General features: G+C 39.7%; 1 protein-coding gene across 1 annotated transcript in view; it reads left to right on the top strand.

Annotated features, from left to right (window-relative positions):
* CNBD1 (cyclic nucleotide binding domain containing 1) overlaps positions 1 to 26,398 on the top strand; it is a 158,260-nt gene that overhangs the window by 97,199 nt on the left and 34,663 nt on the right. The window contains exons 6-8 of the mRNA XM_019651628.1: positions 8,126 to 8,319; positions 23,874 to 24,011; positions 24,751 to 24,883. Coding sequence (XP_019507173.1) covers positions 8,126 to 8,319; positions 23,874 to 24,011; positions 24,751 to 24,883 — 465 coding nt within the window. The remainder of the gene's footprint in view (positions 1 to 8,125; positions 8,320 to 23,873; positions 24,012 to 24,750; positions 24,884 to 26,398) is intronic.

Raw genomic sequence — 26,398 nt, forward strand, 5'->3', positions numbered from 1 at the left:
CACCTGGTGGCCACCAGCCAGCCTGCTGCCTATGAATTTGCCTCATTTGGACATTTCATTTGTACAGCGTCACACGACATGGGGACTTGCGGGTCTGGCTTCTTTTACTTAGCCTGATTTTGTGGTTTATCCACATTGTATCATGTACTTTATTCCTTTCTATCACTGAATAATATTTTATTGTGTAAGATTTTTAGAACTTTTTTTGAGCAATTTGAAACTACTGGAGACTTCTGCCAGCTCCTGGAGATGCATGAAATTTGAAGTCAATTTCCGTTAACAAATCTGTTTAACATTAAAAATACAAAACACAAACAAACCAACGGAAATTACTTTTCTGAGGAAATAGATTTGTGAAATGATGATTTAAACAAGGCTAAGTCATTTTTAAAAATATCAGTATGTTCAGAGGCTAACATATGCCAGCGTGTGTTGAATATTTCCTGCGCATACACGAAATAACTTCTGAAACATAACTTACCTCAGTGTTTATTTTTTTCCCTCAGGAAGCAGCTCTGTGCAACATACATGGGGGAATGCTGTCATAGGAGAAAGTTTATTTCTCTCTTATTAGCATTTCTTTACTCCCTTATATTAGAACAACATTATGTTTCATGATCCCGGAATTCCTTTTACCACTGTTCGTCATTCAATAGACATAATCTTAGCTTTGCAGGAGCACCCCTTGAAGACTTGACACTCGGTCTTACTAATTCAACTCTAGCAAAGGGTAGAATCTGGGCTTTTGAACCTGAAGCCAATCTTTTCCTTTCTCCTACCTTTTGTTTCCTCTTTAATAATAATAATAATAATAATAATAATAATAATAATAATAATAATAAATTCCATAGGCAGAATTAAGCTCCTGAAAGTCTACAGTATCATGGAACAGTGGCTTTTAAGGCATTCCATCAAAGGGCTTCACAGGGTGACAGGCAGCACTAATCGATACCCTTCTTTGGTGAATAATGGAGGATGTCTGCTCAGATGATGGATTATGGGAAGCAACACCAGTGCTTTTATGATCTTCTCTAGTGTGAGAACAGTTCTGCCAGGCAAAGCTGTTGTCTCCTATCAGAAGAATGGTTCTTGATGGAATATATCTGTTTTGTGGCACTGGCCTGGATTTAATGTTTAGTGTAAAATTTAGTCTTTTAATTGTCTACAGAGTATACTGTGATCTTTTGTACAAGTAACACTAAGAGGGTTAAGATGATTTTATTAATAGCAAAGGAAAATAATATAGAAATGTTTACTTTAAAACTTAAAATAGAGATTGAAAACGTGATCATGTTCAGTTTTAATAAAACAAAAGTTAGAAGAACATGTAAAATAATGGAAGGTATTTAAATGAAGCATTGGCCCCACATTTTGTATTTTGTAGGGGAAATGAGTCAAATCATCAGTCAGTTTTGCCCCCAAAAGGTTTTTCCCCCCCACACAAATTTTAAAATTTACTGAAATGGATACATTTAGGATTAAAATTAAAAAATATTTTGAGTCATTATGCACTTTATGCACTTTAATCATGATTTAAGTTAGTTTGGAGTAAACAATGTTGCATAAAAATTATTCATATATTTAAGGTAGAACTTTGCAATCAATTTTATTTAATATATAGCCATAGGAACTGTTAAATGGTAATGTATGAAGTAATTATAAATTGTTTATTGTAGAGAATAGAAAGATTGGCTTTAATAGACAACTCTTCATGATATTTAATTATTCTCAGAAAGACAGGCTTTGAATAAACCAATAATTCTAAAGCTCAAATTATTATTTATATAGGTTTCTCTCACAATTAACTGGCTTTTGTTAGTGATTAGTGAACAACAAATTCTTCTTGTTTTCCAGGGATATATTTTAAAACCTGAAAATAGTGGGAATCTACCTGGAAATTATATTTCTTAAGAGTAGATCTGTTTCTAAAATCTTCTCTGAGATTTTTCTTTATTTTGAAGAAGAGCTTTTGATAACTACTTTAAAATATTCAATTGCATATAATTGGGGGTCAGGAAAAACTGTTTCTGTGTGTGTTTATAGGAGTTTCCACTTATTCCAAGAGGTGTAGAACTCTTAGCTGTGCCACCTGCATACCTCTGGGCGTAAATACCACACCTTCTTCAGGTATGACTTGGCCTCAAGCTCTTCAGCTTTCTGAAGCATCTGTCCTCCCCACAGCTCCACCCCAACAACAGGGCTGCCTCTCACACAGACAGCCTTAATCTGGAATATAAACTAAAAGGGTTAAGATGATTGGGTATAATAGCCCCTCAATAAATATTTGATAAATGGATGTATTGCATATAATTTCCAACTATAGTATAACTGTGAATACACAATGCTGACCTAAAGTTTGTTCAAGAACAAAATAATTCCTGTTGAATGATAGTCCCAAACAGATGTAGCTCATTCATTCTTCCAGAAGAAGTAACATTTCCCTTTGCATTATACTAGGGAATCCCACAGTCATATATCCAGAGGCCATACTTTTGATCCTCTCATATAGAATGAGTTTTAAGTCCTTAGAAGAAGTCTGTTATGCCCTGTATCTTAATAATGTACTTTGTTTAATTGTATTTACACTACATTATTTTCTTTTTTTGAGAACTTCTGGCAGGAATATATTCAGTGATTTTGAGACTTCTACACAAGTCGTTTTCTAATTCTCTCATAGTTGCTAAATCAGGTAACTGATCACATTTCCCATTTTGTATTGCATATGAGATAGCTTAGTGACATTTTTGTGAACCTTTAAAAACTATTTGACTTAAAATATGTGTGGTATTATTTTGATAGAAATTTTACACATTAAAAAAATTTTTTTAAATAAGGCAAATGGAGCAAAAATTCTCTCCTTACCCAATACTATCTCTTTATAAATATATAGTATTTCACAGAATTTGTTTTGTAATTTAATTTATTCCCGCCTTTATCTTTTCTTTTCTCACCCAATTATTCTTCACTCTATTCTTCAGTAACTTTTAAAGTAATATTGTATGTATTTTTGTAAGTTCACTTATTATAACTCCTTTTAGATAGCAAGGTAGAGTCTAAATGAATGAATGGAATCTTTACTAAAAAAACAAAACAAAACCAAAGGCCTTGACCTTAATATGCATGTATGGATATGAGCAAGTGTTTTTGAAATAAGAAATTTTCTTAATGTTTTCTCTTAGTAAGAAAGACTAAGTAAAAAATTAAGAAATAATATGTTTTAAGGTTATTAAAATAATCACTAACAATTTATAAAGCTATAAATTTTCCCTTTATGAAAGTTTTAAAAATATTTGATAGGAAGTATTAACATTGAGAGGCAATTCCAATGGAAGATCTGAGCCCAAAATAAGTTGCATTTCTTTTCATCCCTTCTAGTTAGCTCTATGATAACATTTATTGATTCTTTTAAAAAAAATCTTAAATATCCAGTTTTACTTGTACCTTACCTTCCACAAGTTATAGAAATAACCTAAATAAGGTTATCAGATTTGTGCCTTAAAATAACTACTCCTGGCACCTAAAGAGAGGAAAAATTGTCCCTAAGAACAAAACCTAATCTACAAAGATCATAAAAGCTATGAAAAGGCCATTCATTGATTTTATTATGTGATCTCTGGGACCGTTTAGGCCTTAGAGTGGAGATTGAATTAAACCACCTGGCTTCAAATTCATAACTTTCCGATATTTTCCTAAGCATCCCACTAATGGTCTGAGAAGAAAATGGGCCATCAAGGTGTTTTATCTCATTTCTCAAAGGATGGAATTCTAAGGAAAAAAAAAAAGAGGTGTTCCCCAAATATTTTATAAGATTCTTTGGAGAGAAATACAGTAGAGGGTCATTAATTAAGCTTTCATTCATTCAGGTATTTGCTAACTGCCTAAAATCATTCAGGTGATGTGCTGTGGGCTGGAAATACTGAGAGCGAAGTCAGAGGTCCTTGTCCTTACCTTCCACAAATGCCGTCCACTGGCAGAGGCTGGAAACGCAGAGCGGGACAGAAGGCTGTGAGGAGACCCCAGGGGAGAGTGGGATTTAGAGGGCGGAGTCGGTGGGTCAGCTGGGAAGGGCTTCCCTGGTAGTCAGGTGACACCCACACTCAACTCTATAGGCCAAGTAAGAATTAACCAGGTGATGCTATGACTGTATTCATCCAGCTGTAGCTCTTGGAAACATTTAGATCTGCTTAGAATGGTCGCTTACAGCTGCAGGCTCTGTGTTTCAGGGTGAGAGATCCTTAGCAAAGAATTCACAAACATCTGCTTTAATCAAACTTTGTGTTTGGCTTTTAACCTTTTGAAAAGTCACAATCAAAGTGATTAATTAAATTTTTCATTATTAGTATTCTTAATTCATTCGGAATGTATACTGTTCAACTAATCCAAGAGATATTTTTAAATAATGAGGTCCTGAACAACAAATTTCTTCAAGATCTATGAAAATATTTCTTTTGCCTTTTCATGTCATGGAGTTGGCTAGATAAATAATTTTAGGAAACTTACTCCTAGCCAACTTGATTTTTATTGAATTCCTTTACTTTTTCAAAGTCTGGGAATAAATATTTAATGCCATTTTGATCCACTTTAATATCTTTTTAATTCTTATACTCAATTTTTTTCTTTGATGCTTGGAATTTTTTTTTAATCCTAAAAATTACGTGAAATAATTTTGTGTATTTTGAAAATTTGAATGAGAAATCTATATGTTCCTTCCCATTGTGTGACTTCAAAAGCTTATTCTTATCTTGCATTAATAAATATCTTTTTTGTCACAATTCATAAATTTAATACCACTTTGTGATTTATAAGGAATATTTCAATTGTTATCTGGGAGCTTAACTCCATTGCAGTCTTTTTCTAGACAGTTTTTATGGTGTTTATATCATTTGTCCGTATATTTGAGAGCTACTTTCAGGTATTGCATGAGTTCTATCTGAGAATTTTCAGCAAATTGTTCTGTTGTATCACATGCTTTTTTCTTGATTCTTCATTTTTAACAGAATTTGTGTCATTTTTTTTGTTCGAATGAGGATTTTCTTTTTTTCTCCCCTAGTACTTGTATAAAGATGTCACCCCAAAGTTCATCTCATTCTGCATATATTCTTGAAAGTTCTTTTAAATTCATCTATTTTCAAATCTTTACCAAACTAATTTTGATAGATTCATACATAAACCAGCTACATTAATTTCAGGAAATAATTCACAGTTAATGTCTGAACTAAATTTTGTAACAAAATAGTTAGAATTCTTTCAATCCTCATTGAGAACCTATATAAAATTTATAAAACGGTCTTCTATGTATATGTATATATATACATATAAACATCTCTTGTATATACATATACACATATAACATGCATACATACACCTATAACATACTGCACACACTCTCCTATATGTGTATGTGTTTTTGTGGGTTTGCAAGTTTGTGTATATCCTTCAGGTAGTGAAATATATTTGAAAACCTTCAGAAGTTAATATACTTTGTGACTTTTGATGTTACTTAATTATTCTGAACCTTTCTTCACTTGAAAAATGGACTAATGATAGATGACATTCGTGATTATTAAAATAATTCGTGTTAGAGCACCTGGCACAGTTCATGGCAAACAATTGATGCTCAGTCTGTGATAATTGTTCTCCATGGCAAGTGTAGCACATTTGGGGAAAGGAACAGCTGTGCTTCCATTTTTGGAAATCTGTAGAAATGCTTTTTCCTTATGAGCATTTTTTTTTAAGGGATACTCTATCAACACACTTACTAAGATCTAAGACATTAACCTTATGGAGAAAACCTAAGGAAAATAGAGTTGCCATTCTAATCAAGCATTATTATTTTGCTCAATAATTAACACTATCCTTTTTGATGAGCTCTATTTAAATTACACTCCATTTTCTTAGAGACAACTATACAATCAAATCCCTTTCTAGACTTGTTTTTGTTATATAATATTTATGCCATAAACATGTATTCATAGGTACACATATATTGATTATTTTTTAACATTTTAAACTAACATATATCACCTTGAAATGGGCTTTCTTTCAACTTAAAATGAAACATATATGTCTAGGTCACACATATAGTGTTACTTTTCCATAATTGAAACCATATTACTACCAATTATATTTTGAGAGCAAGAGAAAGGGGGAGATAGAGAAAGAGAGAGAGAGAATGCAATGCGACATTGACTTCCAAAGACTGGCCTAGTAAGGGAGCTGCCATGGGTTATGTTTCCTGCTCCTGGGTCCCTGAGCAAGGGCGGGGCGTTAAATTTCTCAGTGCCTTCAGTTTGCACAGTTATAATAGGGGGGCCATCATAGTATCTGACTCGTAGGATTGCTACGAGGACACAAAACGTTCATACATGCAGTGTGTTTGGAACAGGGTCTGGCTCAAGAAACAGAGGACAAACACGTTTGCTGTCATCTTGTAGTTGCATATTTTTGCCTGCAGTTTTCCCCACTATGTTTGCATCGCATTCCATTCTATTGGATCACCATAGCATGAGGTCATTTCACCCTAAACACTTCAGTTTTACCTAGCATTCTGTAGTTGTTTCTGGTCCTTTATATTTTTAAGGCAAAATTTCATACAATACTGTGCATATTTGTACCTGAAGTGTATTGCTTGATGAGTTTTGACAAATACTGTAACCCAAACCCCTATCAAGATATAGATCTTCACTGTCACCTCAGGAATTTCTCTCCGTGCTTCCCGGTCCCTCTGTGGCCCGCCCGCCAGAGGCAACTGCTCTTCTGTGTTTTTTTTCTTTTTTTCCCTTTTCCAGTATAAATCAGTTTGGTGTGACGTGTTTGGAACTTTATAATGAAATCAAACAATATGTACTTTTGTGAAAGTCTTCTTTCAATCAGCGTTAACATTTTCGGGATTCATTCATGTCACAGGAATCAATGGTTTATTCATTTTTATGGCCGAGTAGTATTCCATTGCATGCGCACACCAGAAATTGTGTACATTTTCTTCTGTGTATGGACATCTGGGCTGCTTCCAGCTTTTAGCTGTCATGTCAAAGCTGCTAGTAACATTCTAGTACATTCTTGTAACTGGTCAAAATCCTTACTTCCCTTACATAACTGTATTATCTTTTACCTTTACAATGTACTGACGACAGTGTAGTTCTCATCCGGCCTACCCGATAGATATTAAAAAGTAATATTTCTGAAGTGCCCTTGCCACACACATTCCATGTTTAGTAAGGAATGATATTGTGTTACCCAGAAAGGAATCTATTTCGAAGCTCAGGCATCCAAGCAAACACAACCATTGCCTTAGAGAAAACTGCAGATCACGCTCCTGTGGTCACCGTGGACAGACCGCGACCAGACAGTCCCACTGATGTGCACGCAATTCAGAAGAAAGCACAGAAGGCAAGCGGTTGGCATCACTCGGCATAAAAAGAAACACAAGTGTCCCTGAAAATCAATCGGTAAAGCTTCTCTAGCAGGTTCATCAGGAGGGTGCAAGCAAAGATCTTCCCACATCACTGGACTCCCTGGCTCCAGCCCTTGTAGGAGCTGGGAAGTGGGGAGCGTGCACCCCGCGCCCGCGCCTGCCCTGCTGCACGGGCCTCAGGAGAACCGGAGGTGCTTTAGCAGCGCTCGCAGCGCCGCCCAGGGCACAGGCCCGCCCTCCAGGCGCGCGGCCGACAGGCGCGAGGGCTGCCGCGTGTCAGTCGTAGGGGAGAGCGTGCGACCTCTGCGTGACCTCCCTCTTCGCGGGGTTCCGGGTCGTCAGCAGCAGGCGGATGTTGTTACTCGTGTGAAGCAGGCGACGTGGCATTTCTCAGGGGAAGGTCCACGTTTTGAAACGTCCGGTGACTTTCTTGGCCCGTTCTCCTCAGACCGTCTGAACGCTGTGTCGTGCCGTGTTACGGTGGTCCCAGCCCCTGCCGGCTCCGTAAGAGGGCTGCTTAGGATGACACCGTCAGAAAAGGCCCTGCGTGTGGGGGACGTGACTCGGGGGTGCCTCCGGGCCACGTGAGCGTCGTCAGTGTCCCAAGGGCAAGGACCCTTTAGACGCCGCGCGTGGGGCGTGGGCCGCACACGTCCCCGTCGGAGGGCCTGCGCGGGACGCGGTGCATCTCTGGGTTTTGTTTTGTTTCAGTGGTTGGAAGTGACGGAGTTTATGTACTACTGAAAGGCCTCGCCCGGCCGCAAGCGCAGCTACACACAACCCTGATCGAGGAGGACGAGGCCGCAACCAGCTTCGTCCGCCGGCGTTTCCACAGCGTCGTTTTCAGCGATGACGTAGGAGACGCCGCACGGGGTGACATGCACGTGCCGCCGTGTGACTCAGAGGTGAGAAAGGGGGGGGGGTGCTTCCTCCATAAGCAGCACGCTGTCACCAGGGTGACATGTCCTCGTTCAGACATTGAAATCCAGATATCTGCAGTGAGCCCTGACACGGTTAAGATAATACGTCTTTCCAAAGCAACAAGTATAGGATGTATCTAGAACTTGAAATTCGTTTAAAAAATGGAACGAGGGGAGGGAAGCCCCCCTTCAACAACATGCTGCCTGCTGGCAGCGGTTTGGGGGTGTCTGAGAATGGACATGGGCCAGTGTGGTTGAATCAGTGAACGAGATAAGGGACGGGAACGGGTGACTTAAGGGGCTGGGAGGACAGAGGACAGAGCAGGACAGTCCTTTTCAATCAAATTAAGCGTGTGTGCCTAGCGTGGTGATCTCAGGAGCAATGCCAAGGTTCTCCAGGGGTCGATTCCGTGACGTCGGAAAGCCTTACTTGAAGCAACTCCTTTGCTTGTGGGTAACATCTCAAGGATACCAGGTGGGCAAAAACTAAAAGTCCAGTATGTTTTGGGATCTCTGGTTGCTGCAGATGGGGTCAGGCCTGCTCAGCCCGGAACCGTGGCTGAACAGCCCGGGTGTAGATTCAGGGCGGTCGAGATGTTCCCTGCAGAAAAGAGCCCAGGAACCAGTGAAAGCCCCACTAGTTAGCACCGCAGAACCACAGCAAACTCACCGGGTGGCCGAGCTAACGCAGCCCAGGTGTGTGGTGGGCCGCGCTCCCCAGGTGTGTGTCAGTGCCCTCTCTCATGGCCCCCCCATGGCGAGGCTACCTGAGGACACATTTCTCAGAACGTGTCCCCACCCTTAAGCAGCACCTGGCTGTAGCTTCAAATCAGGAAGTGAGATGCCTCCAGCTTTTGGGTTCTTCTTCAAAGTCCTTTTGGCTATTCGGGGTCTTTTGTGGTTCTGTATGACTTTATTATTGTTTTTCTACTCCTGTAAAGAATGCCACTGAGACTGTGATAGGCATTGCACTGAGTCTGTAGCATTACTTTTGGTAGGATGGACATGAAAACATTTTTCCTATAAATTAAACTTTATTTTTCGTTGAGATATAATTGACATATAATACCGTGTTAAGTTTAAGATGTACAGCATGTTTACTGATACATTTATATATTGCAATATGATTCCCACCATAGCATTAGCTAACTCCTGTGTCATGTCACATGATTATCATTCCTTTTTTTTTTTAATGGTAAGAACTATTAAGATTTAGTCTTTAGTAACTTTGAAGTTTATAATAGAGTATTGTGGACTATAATCCCTATGCTGTGCATTAGCTCTCTAGGGCACATTGATCTACTAGTTGCAAGTTTGTTCCCTTAAACATCTCCTATTCCTCTGTGCCCCCCCCACCCCGCCTCTGGTAGCCACCATTGTACTGTTTGTTTTTTTATCAGCTTGGCTTTTTCAAATTATACACATAAGTGAGATCATACAGTATTTGTCTCCCTCTGTCTAACTTTCTTCATTTAGCATAATGTCCTCGGGGTACATCCATATTGTTGCAAATGGCAGGATTTCCTTCTTTCTCATGACTGAATAATAGTCCATTGTGTGTGTGTGCGTGTGTGTGTGTGTGTGCGTGCGTGTGTGTGCGCGCGCCTTTTCTTCTTTCTTCATTCATCCACTGACAGACACCTAAGTTGTTCCATATCTTGGCTATTGTGAATAATGCTGCAGAAAATGGGGGTGCAGATATCTCTTTGAGATTCTGTTTTCATATCCTTTGGAAATATACTCAGAAGTGGGATTGCTGGATCATATGGTAGCTCTATTTTTAATTTTGGGGGGAATTCCATACTGTTTTCCATACTGACTGAAGCAATTAACATTCCTACCAGCCCTGTATAAGCCTTCCTTTTCCTCCACATCCTCACCAACCCTTATTCTATCTTGTCTGATAAGAGCCATTCTAACAGGTATGAAGTAATTTGTCACTGTGCTTTGATTTGAATTTCTCTGATAATTAGTGATGTTGAGCGTCTTCTCATGTACCTCTTGGCCATTTAGATGTCTTCTTTGGAAAAGTGCCTGTATACTTTTACTGCCCATTTTTTAATTGGATTGGTTTTTTTGTTGTTGTTATTGAGTTGTATGAGTTCTTTATATATTTTGGATATTAACCTCTTATCTGACATATGGTTTGCAAATATTTTCTTCAGTTATGTAGGTTGCCTTTTCATTTGTTGCTTTTCTTTTGCTGTGCAAACTGGAACTTTACTAAATTCATTTGTTATTTCTATTATTATGTATGCCTTTAAATCTAAAGTGAATCTCTTATATATAGCATATGGCAGGCTCTCTCTGTCTCTCTCTTTTTTTAAAATCCGCTCAGCCATGCTGTGTTTTTATTGTGGGAGTTTAATCTGTTTACATTTAAAGTAATTATTGACAAGTGAAGACTTATTATTGCCATTTTGTTGTTTTCTGTCTATTCTGAAGTTGTTTTGTTCTTGTCTTTCTTATTTGATTTTTTTTTGATAGTGATTTGCTTTGATTCTTTTTCTTTTGTGTATATTATAGGTTTTTCTTTGTGGTTACCTCAAGGCTTACTTAAAATATCTTGTAGTTATACCTGTTTAAGTTGATGACAACTTAACTTCAATCACATACAAAAACTCTACATTTTCACTCCCCTCTCCTTTAAGTACTTATATGCAGTTTACTCCTTTTTATATTGTACATCCATTAATGATTTTTTGTGATTATAGTTATTTTTAATATTTTGTCTTTTAACTTTGATATTAGGGTTTGAAGAACTTTGTATGCCACTGTTACAGTGTATGTACTTGAGTACATATTTACCTTTACCAGTGAGAGTTATGCTTTCATGATGCTATTTAGCATGTTTTTGTTTTTTTTTGTTTCAATTTGAAGAAATATTTTTAGCAGTTTTTCTAAGGTAGGTCTCTGGTGGTGATGAACTCCGTTAGTTTTTGTTTGCTTGGGAAAGACTTTTATTGCTCTTTCTCTTTTTTTTTTTTTCATTTTTTAAGAATAGCTTTGCCTGGTATAGTATTCTTTATTGGTAGTTTTTCTCTCAGTAATTTGAATAAATCATTCCACTCCCTCCTGGTGGGGTTTCTGCTGAGAAATCCACTGATAAACTTATGGGGGTCCCCTTTATTGTGACAAATTGCTTTTCTCTTACTGCTATCTTTGACTTTTGATAATTTAACTAGAATATGTGTTGATTTACACCTCCTTACATTCAACCTGTGTGCACTCCATGGGCTTCTTCAATCTTGATGCCTATTCCCTTCTCCAGGCTTGGGAAGTTTATTTCTCTAAGTGAGCTTTCTGTCCCTTTCTTGCTCCCTCCTCTAAGTGGCATGTGTGTGCATGGGTGGTGCTGGGTCCAGGGTGCGTATGCTCAGGGCCTCAGGGCCTCAGCAGGGCCAGCTGGGTTGGGGGGCACACAGTGGCTCCAGCTCCTGAGGCACAGCAGCAGGGTCTCCGCTGTCTCTGGCAGCTGGGCTCCACGTAGGCCAGGACTGTGGCAGGCCTCAGTGGCGAAGGCTGTGGGGCTCTCGATTGCAGCATGGGCTTCTGGGGTCACCCTGTCCTTCTTGACCCCTGCCGGTGGGAAGTCACGATATGGAGGACTCCTCTTGTCACTGGACTGTGCTGGCCCAGGGAAGGGGATGGCTCAGGTCAAACGCTCGCTTCCTTTTCCTAATGGCCATTCTCAGGTTTTGTGTCCACTGAGATGCTACAGCTTCTTCACTGAGCTCCAGCACCGTCCCACAGCGATTTCGTTTGGTGTTGTTTATTATTGGTAAATCATTGTTTTGTGGGGGTGAGGGCTGAGTGGGACCTCTTAGCTCTCCATCTTACTGATGCCTGTGATACTGTTTTGATTTACTATCTTGGCTAAGGTGGAGGAGGGTAGAGAGAACCACTTGATCTTCCTTACTGATGTGATAGCCCTTACCACAAAGACCAAGAAACGGTGTGGGGGAATCTACCAAGCTTACCTTCAGACGAGACATTCAGGGTCCATGCAAGTTGCCATGAGCTGCTTGTAACGACTCAGCGGAGCCGCTGTGAAGCAGACCTGGGCCAAACGCCCACATCTTATGCATTCTTCATATTGCCTCACTGTAACAGATGGACGTGATGCCGCTTTATGTACCCAGGTTTTAAAGTCACTAGCCCCAGTTTCACTGTTCAATAGAATACTTGCTGGGGTTGTGAACACAACCTTATCTGGAGCGGTGCTATCCTTATAATTAAATCCAGGGCCAAGTCCTCAGTTTTTTCTGTCTTGCAACTGTAGGAGATTTTTTTTTTATTAGTTGCCATGGAAACCGTGGATTACATACCTCACCTTAAGCTGCTGATTGATTTTCCTCAGCCTTTCATTCTTTCTCCAGCGTATTGCTATCCCCCAGCAGCAGTCATTCTCTTCCGTGGTTCTTGTAATTACTCATCCCCCAACATCTCAGAAGTCTGAGAGATTGTAACTTTCAGTGCGTCCGCTCCTGCCTCTGCCCCACCGCTTTCAGCACCATTAAAAGTTTTATCGGTTGTACTGCTACAGCTTGTCAGGGACTATCAGTCCCGCAGTGATGGGCTCTGCCGCGAGCTGGCTGGCAGGCAGTTCACCGCTCCAAAGTCCTGGGTTTTGTTTGTTTTTTTGTACTTTCGATAGAATATTTTGAAAAAAGGATAGAAATAAAGGCAGACAGTTTTGTGAACTGTCAGCAACTCTAGAGCTTTTGCTCTCATTGAAGTCTGCTGAAGGACAAGTATGTGACTATTTACTAAATGTATTTCAGATTACCATAAATTTAAATTATGCTTGCTCACATGGTCCCCTATAGAAAATGTGAGTTATATTTACAAAACATGTGGTACTTCGCTTAATTTTAGTAACTGACCTTTCTATGTACTTATTTAACGGGACTTTGAAAAATAAAAGTATTACTACCCCAAATGCTTGTGCTTAGAAGAGTGGTTGTGGTTTTCCACAAACAATCAAAGGGAGATAGATATAGATATATATATATTGCCTTTCCCCCATTATTTCCTTTTTTATTGTGTTGTGTCAGAGAACCAAGCTACACGGAGGAGAAAACGTCGTAACATGTTCACTCCTCAGTGTTACCCTCTAACAGTTTTGGTAGCGAGTTGGCATCATCTGAGCCTAGTGAACATGAGGTGAAAAGCACACTGTCTAAGGATCAAAGTAGTTTTTCAGGAGAAGACTGCAGTGCGGAGTAGCAACTGTCAGAACACACACACATGCTGTGCTTACCCCCTGCTACAGATGGAAGCTGGACTAAACACAATAGCGTTGCACAGATACGGAAAAGTTTCTGTTTTTGCTTTTCTTGATATTGGCTTATACCCTACAGCAAACGCTTTTTTATTATAGTGCAGATGGATGTCATAAGAGCAGTAGTGTAGCATAGCTTTCTGAGATCGGCTTTTTAAAACAAACTTCCCTTGTTTGGCTGCTTACTAACTGTGATACAGCGGACAGCTTACTTAGTACCTAATTGCTTCATCTAAAAAATGGGAATAATAAAAGTACCTACCTTAGAAAATTTTGTGAAGATTACATGAGAAAATGCAACCCTGTTTCTGGCACAGGATATAGGTTTAATAAATAATAGTGTATTATTATTATTACTATTATTACTATTAGTAGTACTATTTGAATCAAAGTAAGAAAAAATATTAAGAATATTGCTACTTACTGTAGGATAATNAGGGGCTGCAGCCTACGTCGTGGCTGGCAACTCATGGCAGCCCAGCTCCAGGTTGAGCTGTTGCTCAGCATCTTAGCTGTAGAGAGCAGTGTCACTGGCCCTCATATGTGGGATCCGAACCAGGGCCCTCTGGCGTCCCAAGCCAGTTCTTAACCATCGCACCACTCAGCCGGCCCTGAAGATGAGTAATTCTGAAAAAAAAATTATTTGGTTTAATCCAGTAAACTTTCCTCCATGAGTCCCATACATCTTTCAAGCATTCTTTTGAGTCTTGACCCCTCGTAGAAACACACAGTGAGGAGCCCTTTGAAGCTGGCTTTCGGTTTTGCCAGCAGCTCCTCCAGCCAATGCCCTGCCTATGTGCTGGTTTCCCAGGAGTTATTTGATTCTTCCCACTTGTTCAAGCAGCAACCTGTATGTTTTATTTAAATGTGTTTTGACACTTTAGTTGACCCCGAGTTCTTTGTAGCAGTGCTTTCTTACTCTGCCATTCCTTCCTTGGGAAGGAACTGAAATGAAACCACCAATTATTTGAGATGGATGCAAGTATAGAGGTAACTGGGGAGACCAAGCACATCCTTTTTTTTTTTTTTTCTTTTGTATGGGACTAGGTTTGACCATGACAAGCATTTCCTTGGTGACTGGTGCATTCCTTTTGGGATAGTTACTGCCACAGGGTGAGGGTACCAGTTAGACTGTCATAGGCCTGAGGTATGTGCTTTTCTCTACCTTGATGATGGCAAAAACTTAAGTGCGTTTAGGTCTAGTTCAAAAGCCATGCTTTGACCCTAATTAAGCACAGGGTAGAGGATGGCCGAATGTTGTTTTTATTAGATTAGTAAAATATAAGAAAACTAGAATTGAATAGCAAACACATTCTTATATAGTCCTAGGGTAGGCTCCTCCCCATTTGTAGCTTTACTTTTCAATTGTAGATCTAATTATTTTCTTTCCGTGTTTTTAAGAATCCCATTCACATAAGTAGATCTTGTTTTAATCAAGCTCAGTCGCTGAGTCTGCGGGGTCTCAGTCCTTCGTGACCATGGTGAGTAGACTGCATCAATCTCCTTGCTGAGAACAATGATAAAAGCTGGATAGAGCCAGCTGAACAACTGTTGGAGGTATTCAGGAGCAAACAAGGAAACATGGATTCAAAGGGCAATGGCTCAAGGAAGAAGGGAAATGCATTGTTTTGAGCCAGACGTTTCTGTTGCAGTTGTTTGAAGTATCCGCCAATTAGTAAGCATCATAGGGATGAGCAACTAAATAGAAGCAGTGGATCAGAACTCTCAGGAGTCTTAGAGCACCAGAGTGGCACAATTTAGAGTGCAGTCTACCCAGGCAGTCAGGACGTGAGGGGCCAAGATCTTGGAAAAAGAAAATCAGAAGCAAGGGAGTTTGTTANTTGTCACTTCTCCTCTTCCTCCTTTGAGGAGTCTCAGAATTTATATTCAGCATCCTCCAGATACCTATGTCTTCTCCTTTTTTTACTCATGATTTATATTTCTTAGCAATTTTGCTGTTTTGCATTATAAAAGGTTCTTCTATTTAATTTCCAGATTACAAAATCAGTTTTTAGAACTGTCAATTTTTTCAGTTCCTTTCCTAATTTTGGAAAATTTGAAGAAGCATGTTTCTTTTATTTTTGAGTCTAGAAACTCCTTGTCCTGAATCATCGTATCTGCTTCATAAGCTTTATCATTCTTTTAAGGCTTTATTTTTGTGTACAGCAGTTTTAGGTTCTCAGCAAAAGTGAGAGGAAGGTACCCTGGCCCCCACACATGCACAACCCTCCTTAAGCCCCCCTTATGAGCACCCCTGAGGGAGCAGTACATTTGGTAATGCTGATTAACCTACATGGATGCCCCGTCATCACCCAGAGTCCACACTTCTAGCTACTGTTTTCCCAGACTCTGATCCATTCTATCTCAAGGGGCAATTCACTTCTGTGTGCTGAGGTCACTGACGTAGTCCATCCATCCTGGGCCCTTCCAGCAGCTGTGCTATTGCAGATGGTCACCCCCAGACTTCTGGAATAGATACTACTAGAAAAGCAACTTCCTGCCTTCCATGCTTCTGTAATGTGTTCCCATCCCACCCAAATTGTAACAATAAACGCCCCCTGACACCTCAACACCCCTGCCATGCAAACATCTGCATCATCTCATGTTTTTCAGATTGTGCTTTTATTTTTGTAACAATTCATGTTCTCCTTAGAGAATTAAGCAGGAGACGGCATTCCAGCTGCCATTAGCCCCTCGGCATATATTTGGGAGAATAGATCTCTCAGTTGTAAAGATCACTCTTACAATTTGCAGTATTACACAAATATAATTTTCAGGTCAAGCAGGCCCATTTTTTTAAAGTCCAGTGGATTCTTGGACTGCTATCACATAGCAATAGGTTCCTGCCTATTTCGTCTCCAGGTTTTCAGAGCTACTGCCTTAAGATTTTAATTCCTTTATTTTTTCGCAATTACCTTGGGATTCTTCACTATTTTGATTTTTAATTTTTTTCTAACAGACACAAAATGGTGAAAGGATGAGGCAAAAGTGCTGGCAAGCCTGTCGCATTACTAATTTTTCTACTACTTCTGGAATAAGCTTATTTATAGTTTTTCATTTCCTAAGTTATCATTCCTATGATCTCCGTCTCATTGTTCATACTGGGAATGGACGCTTTTGAGTTTAATTATTAGCAAAGTAGATAATGCCAATAACTGTCAGAATTTTTGACAGCAACATAACTTTGAGTATGGTCTGTCACTTTTTGAATATAGAAGTTTGTTTTTTTTGTACAGTTGAAATCCAAGTCGTGAAACTTGGTTAGAGAATTTGGTCTTAACCTCCGTTACAAGTGAAGAGAGTTTTGAATGTGTGTCATCGAAACCCCTATCAATAATGACTTCAGCAGTAAGTGTGTTACATCCTTTATAGGAAGCTTGGAGATAGATGGCTCAGGATTTGTAAATTTCGGGTCATGCAATGTCATCTGGCTTCAGGGCCTTCCCCGTCTTCCCACCCTGCCGTCTTAGCAGTTTGGCTTTCTCCCTCAGGCGTGCTCCTCAGCTGTTGTCACTGTTCCAGGCATTTCTGCTCTTGATCATCACCCCGTCTGTTGTGTTTTGTTATGGCTTCCAGAATGGACTAAGACAGTCCACCTTTCAACTCAGAATTGACAGAGGTGAGTGCATTATTAACTCAGACTAATCAAGATTCAGCCCAAGGGCTTAGTCCATGATCTCTGGGCACTTCTCAGCCTGATGCCCGAACAGAATCCGGCTCCTGGTAGCAAGTAAGGCAGGAGTGAGGAGGTGCTGTTGAGTAGATGAGTGTGTTTCTCACACGAAACTCTCAGGAGTTAGCTTGACATGAAAGCCAGTTTAATCATCCTGCAGACCAGCAAAGCCGTCTATAAAACAGGGTCTTCAAGACCATTCATGTAATTTCAGCTACCTAATTTTTGTGGTATTGTCTTCCTAATACTTTGAGTATTGAATATGACAAGCTTTCTTAGAAATCGGATGGACCCCTTCTGTCTAGTCATCATTTAGTGTTTATTCTTTCCAGATGCTACTGCACTACTTAGAGGCAGATGGCTGTAACTCTGTGTGCTCACACTGTTTCTCTGATTTTACTCCTTAGTCACTTAGGGCCACTGTGGGGAGACAGGAGTTTGGGTAGAGCGCTCACTGCTGCCCACGCTGGCTTGCAGGCATGGTCTCGTACATCAGGAATGCTTCTGTAGTTATGTTTCTAATATTATACTTCTGAGTAAGGATGAAAATATTTTTCAAGTGATGCGGGTAGGTAGATTTGAAAAGCATCATTATGGAGTCTATCTCGATTGTAATATCTGTTGAGCAGATTCATGTATTCCCACATAAATCCATAATGTGAATGTTTTTTATGCAACAACAAACACATAAAGTCATTTAGATTAAATCCACTGTGTCCCTGCCATCATTTATATTTTTTTCATGCTAGTATAGCAGAATTACATTTATTATTATGACAAATATGGTGCAATTATGGTTCAAGATATACTAGGTCTTATATAGGAAAAAGGAAAGTTTTGTGTTTACTTAAACGTGAAATAAAGTGTACTTTTCCTTTATGTCCAATTCTGTGAAGTTGGTTGACTATTTAACATCAAACAATGATAATTGACTTTCAATATTTTGTTAGTACAATGAGAATTTTAGCATTCAAAATCTATTATGTTTTTATTTCAATGATTATATTTGCATAACGAAAGAATTTTATATCTAGGCTTATTTTGACTCAGAGGAGCAGTTAGTTATTTTACTTAGAGAATAAGTTAATAGAAGCACACACTTTATTCTTTCACTAGTTTTTAAATGTAGTTAGTTCAACAAACCTTAAATAGTCACGCACTCAGTGTCATATGTTAACAGACAAGTCCTGGTGAAGCAAAAATGAATTTGACATTGTTCTTGTTCTCAAATTAAAATTCTAGTATGGAATCTTTAAAGCTTTGTCAGATGTTATGGGGAATCCAAAACTTAGATGAACATTTTTCATTGCCTCTAAAGAGTTCACAGTCTAGCTAGAGGCTGAATGTGTGTACACATACAAATCACATGACACTATGAGACAGTCTCCAGTGAAGTGCTAAATGGGGCACAGAAAAGTTTTTGGATGACAGTGGTGGGGGGTTACCATTGGCTGAGTGTCCAGTGATGCCTGTTGAGAAGGGGAGCTTGTGGTAGCTTCAAAGGACAAGTCAGCTTTGACAGCAGAAAGGGAGAGGGCACACCAATCTCTGTGAAGAAGTCTCTTTTCAGCAATGATTTCAAAATGGAAACGCGCAAACATCCGGCAAGTGTGCAGTTTGGAAAATTCAGTGGTAAATGAATAAAAGGCAGGTGAAGAGAAGGGAGAGCGAGGAGCGAGGAGAGAGGAATTAGAAGTGCAGCGCTGGGCCAGATCCACCCACAGTCTGAACAGTAAACTGAAAGCTGAGGCAGTAAGTTTGGGTATCTCCTTTTTCCCCGTCCTTAGTCACAGAGCCACTCGCCACTCCTCCCCACCTTGCTCTGTAGCCCAAGGCCAGCCTGTAGGGAGTAAGCGAGAGGGCGCTTTTGCCCACTGGCCTGCAGCTGGACTCTCCCAGAGGAAGCACCAGAAGGAGACCATCAAGGGGCAGGAGAGTGGAGATGGCTGTATTTATTCCCTTCCCCTTTTCTGCAGTGTCACTGGCTGACTCTCACCTGAGAGGGCCCCTATGACGTGGCCCTCTCCACACAGTTCTTCCAGTGTTCTGGTCCTCCCTGTTCAGGTGTCGGGAGCAGGGAGGGCAGGCCTGTGCACTGCCCTGTAGTGATATATTTAAAGTGTTGAAAGAAAAAATCTGCCAACCTAGAATTCTGTACCCTGGGAAATTGTCCTCCAAAAGCAAAGTCAGATTTTTCTCAGACAAATAAAAATCGAGGGACTTTGTTGCTGGTATGCCTGTCTCGCGATAAGTGTTAAAATGAATTCTTTCAAGATAAAGGACATGATATAGGTCAGAAACTTGGATCTGCACAGAAGAAAGGAAGACCATCAGAGGAGGAACAGGTGAAGGTTACTATCTTTGTTTAAAAAATGACAAAAATGAGACTGCAAAGGCCAAGAAGTAACTTTCCCAAGGTCACACAGCTGGTAAGTGGCAGAGCCAAAAGTGGACTTGACGTCATAGGGTTGTTAGGAGGATTCAGTGAGCTAATAATTTCAAAGTCCTGAGTGTGGTGCCTANGTGCACTGTTGGTGGAAATGTAAATTGGTGCAGCCACTGTGGAAATCAGTATAAGGTTCCTGAAAAACTTAAAAATAGAACTACCTTATAATCCATCAATCCCACTCCTGGGCATCTATCTGAAGAAATGCAAAACACTAACTTGAAAAGATACATGCACCCCTGTGTTCACTGCAGCAGTATTTACAACAGCAAGATATGGAAGCAGCCTAAGTGTCCATCGACAGGTGAATGGATAAAGAAATGGTGGTTTATATACACAATGGAATATTATTCAGCCATAAAGGAATGAAATATTACCATTTGTGACAATGTTATGCTAAGCGAAATAAGCCAGACAGAGAAAGACAAATACTGCATGATCCCTCTTATATGTGGAATCCAAAAAAACCCAAAGCTCATACTCATAGATAAAGAGGACAGATGGTGATTGCCAGAGGTGGGGGGGGGGAGGGTTGACAAAATGGGCGAAGGTGGTCAAAAGGTACAAACTTCCACTTATAAGAGGAGTAAGTCCTGGGGGGGGGGGGGGGGAAGGGGGGGAGTTAGGAGAAGTTAAGAAAATTATAAGATGTTTTATTACAAAAGCAATAAAGAGATGTTTATTGATGTATATTAAGTCTGTTTAACAATGCTTTTTAAATAACATCATAAAGTAAAAGCACTTCACACATAAGCATTAACTCAGATATATCTCATTTCAAAAAAAAATATACTTAATAGAATTAAAGCTTTGTATTAATTTGTTTTATATTTCCCCCAATCAGTTTTTTTAAAGGTTGCTTCTCATTTGACTTCTTTATTTGGAAGACACCAAAATATACTCAAGTATAGTATTGTTTTTCTCAACTTTTTAAATAGGAGCTAAGGAGCTTAAATGATACACAGTTTTACATTTCTATAAGATTTAAAGTAGATGTTAATCTTATAACACTTAGGTTGAGGTAGAGAAGTGAGCACAGCTTCTGGTGTGTGAATGTTTGCATGTCTGCTGTGAAATGACTTTCATTCTGTGTTCATTTTACTCTCATGCCTTTGTCTATTTGCTCATTATTTTGTAAGGTCTTTGAGTGGAGTAGTGATTTAACTTTTCTTTACACTTCTTTTCCTGTGTTTCAGATATGATCTTCCAGTGTGTTATATTGTCCGTGCTTTTACTTTATGGTTCTTTTATCATGACACACATATCAGTGTTTAGTTAGTCAGATGTACTGGCCTCACCTTATAGACTTCTCAGTTGCTGTCACCATGATTTTATAAAGATACTTTAAAAAAAATTCAATCCATACCATTATTGATTTTTTTTTTAAAGATTTTATTGCGTAATTGGGAGAGGGGAACAGTGCTGGGGAATCGGGGAAAGGGAGCAGACAAGTTGCTGCCCTTTGGTTCTTCAGTCTAGTTGTGGAGGACATCGCCTCACTGGCCCATGTTGGTATTATTGCGCTCTTCCTGGGTGAGGCAGATCAGTCGCCAGCCTCTGGAGAGCCGCTATGGATTTTATTTTTACATTTAGAGCTTTTGAAGACCTGAAATATATTTTTCATAGGGTTTGCAAAGTAACTATAGTTTTTCAAGTGGGNTCTGCAAAATTACTTCATCACCTACCAAATCGAAGTATACAGTATATCTCTGTCTTGTAAGCACTTATATGCTTAACAGAATGGATAGGACACCCTTTTACATCCATATCAAGAAGGAACTATACTCCAGTTAGAGAGAGAAGGTGAAGAACAAGGGAAATAATCACTTCAACTTGAAATTATAGTGGCAACAATGATAGAAGCACAGAACTCGGTAGGAGGCACTCTCGGCTTGAATCCTGGCTCTGCCGGTTACGGCCACGTTACCTAGGACATGTTCCTCTGTTTTCTGGAAGTTCTGTTTCTTCCTCTGTAAGACTGATTTAGTGGTAGTAATAACACGAATAATATGTGCCTCAGTGCTGTTTTGGGGATTAAATAAGATGATTCATGAAAGGGCTTAATATAAAATAAGTGCTTGGAAATGTTCTTTGATTATTAACATTAGTACTAGATATGAGTTACCAAATAAACTTTGTAGGCAACAGTTAATATTTGAACTTAAAGGAAAGAGTAGTGCATTTGGCAGGGTGTAGATAAAGAAGAGAGATTGAAAAGCTTACATTTTAAATGGATAGACTGAGCAGATCAGGGAAGGCATTTTCTGTGGTTATAAAGGGCTGCTAGGAAAACTAAGCCAGGATTCACAGAATATTTTTGGTGCCAATGAATAAACTATAGGACTAGAATGATAAAGTCTTCTAAGGGGATAATTTGCAGTCAGGACTAGAAAAATAGGTAGGAGAGTAGAGGATCTTGAATTTGAGGTTTAAGGAGTTTGTAGTTACTTGGACTCTACTTGAAATCATGGACATTGAGTTATCCCCACAATGGCATTTCCTACAGAAATTTATAGGTAGCATAGTGTTGAAAGAATAACAACGGAAGCACCTAGCATGGTGCCTGGTACGTGAAGAAGGGAGAATAATTACGTGATCACTGCTGTGGCCCAGGAGTAACATTATAAAGGCATTAAATACGTGCTGATTAAATTCTTAGTTTGGGCCTGTATAAATCAAGTAGTTTAAGAAATATGATACCAGGACCAGTGCATAAAGGAAACAGAATGATATTTGTTTTTAATGAGCTGGGAGCTATAATTAGACCATTTATACCAATGTTAAAACAGGTAAAAACAGTGGTCCTACCTCCCATTGTGATTGTAATTGGGTAACCAGAGATAATAAGCACATATGCATAATTTAATTCCTTGCTGCATAAAGTTAATTGGTGATATTTAGATTAATTCCTGTGTTTTATGGGAATAAACCGTCTCTCAAAGATCGTCCTTATTGGCTTGTATCAATTGCTGTCAGTCAATAACGAGCTGTGTGAGTGAGAATGGGGTGGTGGTGGAGGGGGTGGGCTTTGGTAAAACCCACTTCCTGTCAGTATATATGAGTATGTATCCTTAATTTGGAGAGAAAATATTTTGAGCAAGTTATTCACTCAACCATTGAATCCCAGTTTTTCGGTCTCCCAGCTACAAAATATTTCTAACCTGTGTTGTCAGCACAGATTGTATCTTTCTTAGCTGAGGATAATTGAGTCACGAGGAGCTTATTCATATTGCCCAATACGTTTCAGGTTTTATCAGATATTTGGAGAAAGTCTGGGGGGACTCCAGAGGCATTGATAAACGGTGGTTCCCACTTGAGAAATAATACATCTTTTTTATAAGGTAATTGAATAGCAATTTCATCTCTAGATCAAGCATAAAACTCAACCAATCATTTCAAATGGAAATTTATTCCAGTTAATTTTAAGCTTTGGCCCAAGCAGAATATTGGGACATCCTGACAAGTAAGGCAAAGTCATGTTTAATAAGGATAAGGAATTTATCTTTGGGGTGTCAAATTCCTCTGCCTCCAGATTTCTGAGAATGGGTGCCGCTTGACTTTCTCGATATACTGTTCTCTAAGATCAGTTGCTCTCGCTCTTTTTCTTGCTTCTGCAGATCCAGACACTCCTCAAGGGGCCACTTCCAGTCCAGACTTCTGCCCATCCCCTTTGTCTTTTATCTCTTTTATACACAGGCTGTTTTGACTGGTTTTTCTGTGGCTATCTTGTTGGTCTAAATGTTGGTCTCCATGGAGACCTATCCCAGTCCCCAAGATGAAGGTGGTGACTTCCTTGACATCAGGGAGCTTCTTTTTTTGCTGTTGCCTAGTATAGTGTTCCAGGAACTTTTTAGGTGTTCAATAAGAATAAATTAAGTTTAGTTGAATTTAATTAGAGCCTTCAATATATCAAAGATAGCTGTGAAATGAGTTTTGATTCAATTAAATTGCAAATAATAGGCTTTCATCCCCATTGATTCAGAGTTCCTTTTTATATACATTTATTTTATCTTAATTGATATGTTTAAAATATAAACAATTATTTTGTTCTTAAAAATGAAATATAAATATTAGACTATTAAAAAGTTAAAAAGGTCACTTAGGAAATATTTCTNTTGCCTTTGGTTTGCTCGCAGCTTAGACCATGGAGTACCTTTGGAACCCTGGAAGTTACCGCTCAGATCCAGGTGGAATCAAAGGAGTACTCAGTGGTGACAGAAGAAGACTGTGAAATTCTAAAGATCCCTGCGAAGGATTATGCCAAGTTAAAATCGGTATGACCAAATCTAATGTTAACACAGCATGGGTGTGAATTCCAGCTAACTTTCGCCTCTCCAGACAGAAGATGTCCATATCTCTTTTATTTTTGAGTTGACTGTAGGACATAAAAACGTGGTTTATTTGATGACCATCACTTAAACCCCCGATGGTGATGGGTAGTTGAAGTGGAAAGAAAGGTTTCCATGGATATATTTTCTGTCTAGTTTGGATCGCTTTTGGTGGAGCCGTGGCTGGCTGCCCGTGGTGGAGGGAACCGGGCACCCCGTCCCCTGGACTTAGGTTTCTAATAGCCAAGGCTCCTGCTGATAAGGCAGTCTCAGTGTCAGTGGGGCGGACGGCTGTCTCAAAATTCAAATTCCTTCTAACTTCAGAGTGCCTGGCTTAAAAAAAAATGTTTTGTTTTTATTTTCAAAATATTGGTATTATTTATTTAATATCATCAATTATAACTTTTGAGTTTAGTCTTGACTATGACAGCATCTTTTTAAAATGCTAAAACATTTATAGACTCTAAAAGTATTATGAAAGGTGGGAAAATATAATTTAGTAGCAGATCTGCAGGTTAAAATTTCAATATGGTTATATGGTCATATGTGCCTCTAAAATTCAAATGGAGTTTTGCGAATTTACATCCTATAGCCTTTATTTTTATTTTACTGTCATTTATCTATCCTTTTTTGTTCTTTTTAAAATTAGTTAATATTGAAAATTTGATAATGACTTCTTTTTCAGGAAAAAACACAACTTAAAAATAAACAAATAGTGAAATTAATTCAAAAGTGTCCATATTATGAGGAGTGGCCAACTTTATCCATATATGATCTGGTTCTGCTTGTTAAATGGAAAAGATTTCCTCCAGGTCACGGTGAGTTCAATGCAATTTTGGATAATTTTTTTGCATAACATTATACTGTTGCAATTTGTAATTTTTCATAGTTTTAATGTTTTACATACTGTTTCTTCCCATGAGTGTTTCTGTAATTTATTTAATGTTCTCTTTGAATTGAACATTTAGATCATTGCCTGTTATTTCTTAAAAACCATTCTGTATTGGCTGGAGTCTGATCTGAAAACTGGCCTTAGTTCCACGCCCGGCGGTGTCTCCCCACAGCCCGCCCCCTCCCCCTCCACCCTGACAGTCAAGGTAGCGACCAAACTGAAAAGGAGAAATGCAGTGAGCACTCAGAGTCCTTTGCTGTGTTCTGGCTGATCAGCGACTTCACCAGCAGGTTTGCTGATCAGCGCCTGCGCTGCCCGTTACCGGGAGAAATGCAGTGATGGGAGGGGTGAGGCGAGATGAGGGCCAGCCACAGAGAAGACGCCTGTGTTTCCAGTGTCCCGCCTGGCAGGGATGTGTGGGTTCCCGGGTGTGTGTGCACAGAGCGTGTAGGTGGTATTGGGCCCTTTTGTGCAGTTTTTTTCTATGAGAACCCACTAAGTAAGAGATTCCAACTGCAATGGATTGTTTGTGCCCCACAAAATCCATGTGCTGAAGCCCCAATCCCCAGTGTGGTGCTGTGTAGAGGTGATTTAGCCCTGAAAGCGGAGTGTCCATGGTGGGGTCAGTGCCCTTGTAAAGAGACACGAGGGAGATGGTGTCTTGGCCACGTGCAGACGCAGGAACCTGGCCGTGTCTGCAAACCAGGAAGTGGGCGCTCCTCAGACACGGAACCAGCAGGCACCTTGATCTTGGGCTTGCCAGCCTCCCAAGCAGTGAGGCAGTTGGTTAAGTCGCCTGGTCTGTGACAGCCCCAGCTGCCCGAGACCCCAAGAGGAGCTGTGGAAGGGGGGCAGAGACCAGGAGTTGTTCCGTAAGGACTCGCTCTAGCTCCCCAGAGACAGCCCCTGCCTGCAGGAGTGTCCCTAACTGCCTGGCCCTGGCCCGGCCACACTCGGGGGTCCAGTACCTGCATTATAACAGAAGAACAAGTGTTTGAAAGTACGTCCACCTCAAGCTTCCAGGGCCATAATTGTGGTGAGGGAGACGGTGCCAGGAAGAAGAGACCGTTCCTGAAGGAAGTTGCAAATTGAAGTTCTAAAAAGAGTGAGTCTGGGTTGTAAATTCTATAGTAAGGCTGTTCTAACAAAAAGCGCGTGATGAGGCTAAGCTGTCCTTTCAGGGAGTCACTATGTAGTAGAAGCGTGGGGTTGGCTCAGCATAGTGCCACGCAGAGGGAAACAGAAAGTATCATTAGAGGTAAATGCTTGCTTTAAAAACTGAGATTCCCTGATAAACCTGTTAATATGGTGAGACTCTAAACCCTTTCCTAAATTTGTTCCAAATTTTTTACAGTGCTGGTGTTTATATTTTATCATTTTTTGAAATACAGCAGATAGCCCATGTTTATCCAAATACCTATTTTTTCTATTGCTTATAAAA

This window comes from Hipposideros armiger, unplaced genomic scaffold (genome assembly GCF_001890085.2).
Source record: "Hipposideros armiger isolate ML-2016 unplaced genomic scaffold, ASM189008v1 scaffold_163, whole genome shotgun sequence".
Taxonomy (NCBI): Eukaryota; Metazoa; Chordata; class Mammalia; order Chiroptera; family Hipposideridae; genus Hipposideros; species Hipposideros armiger.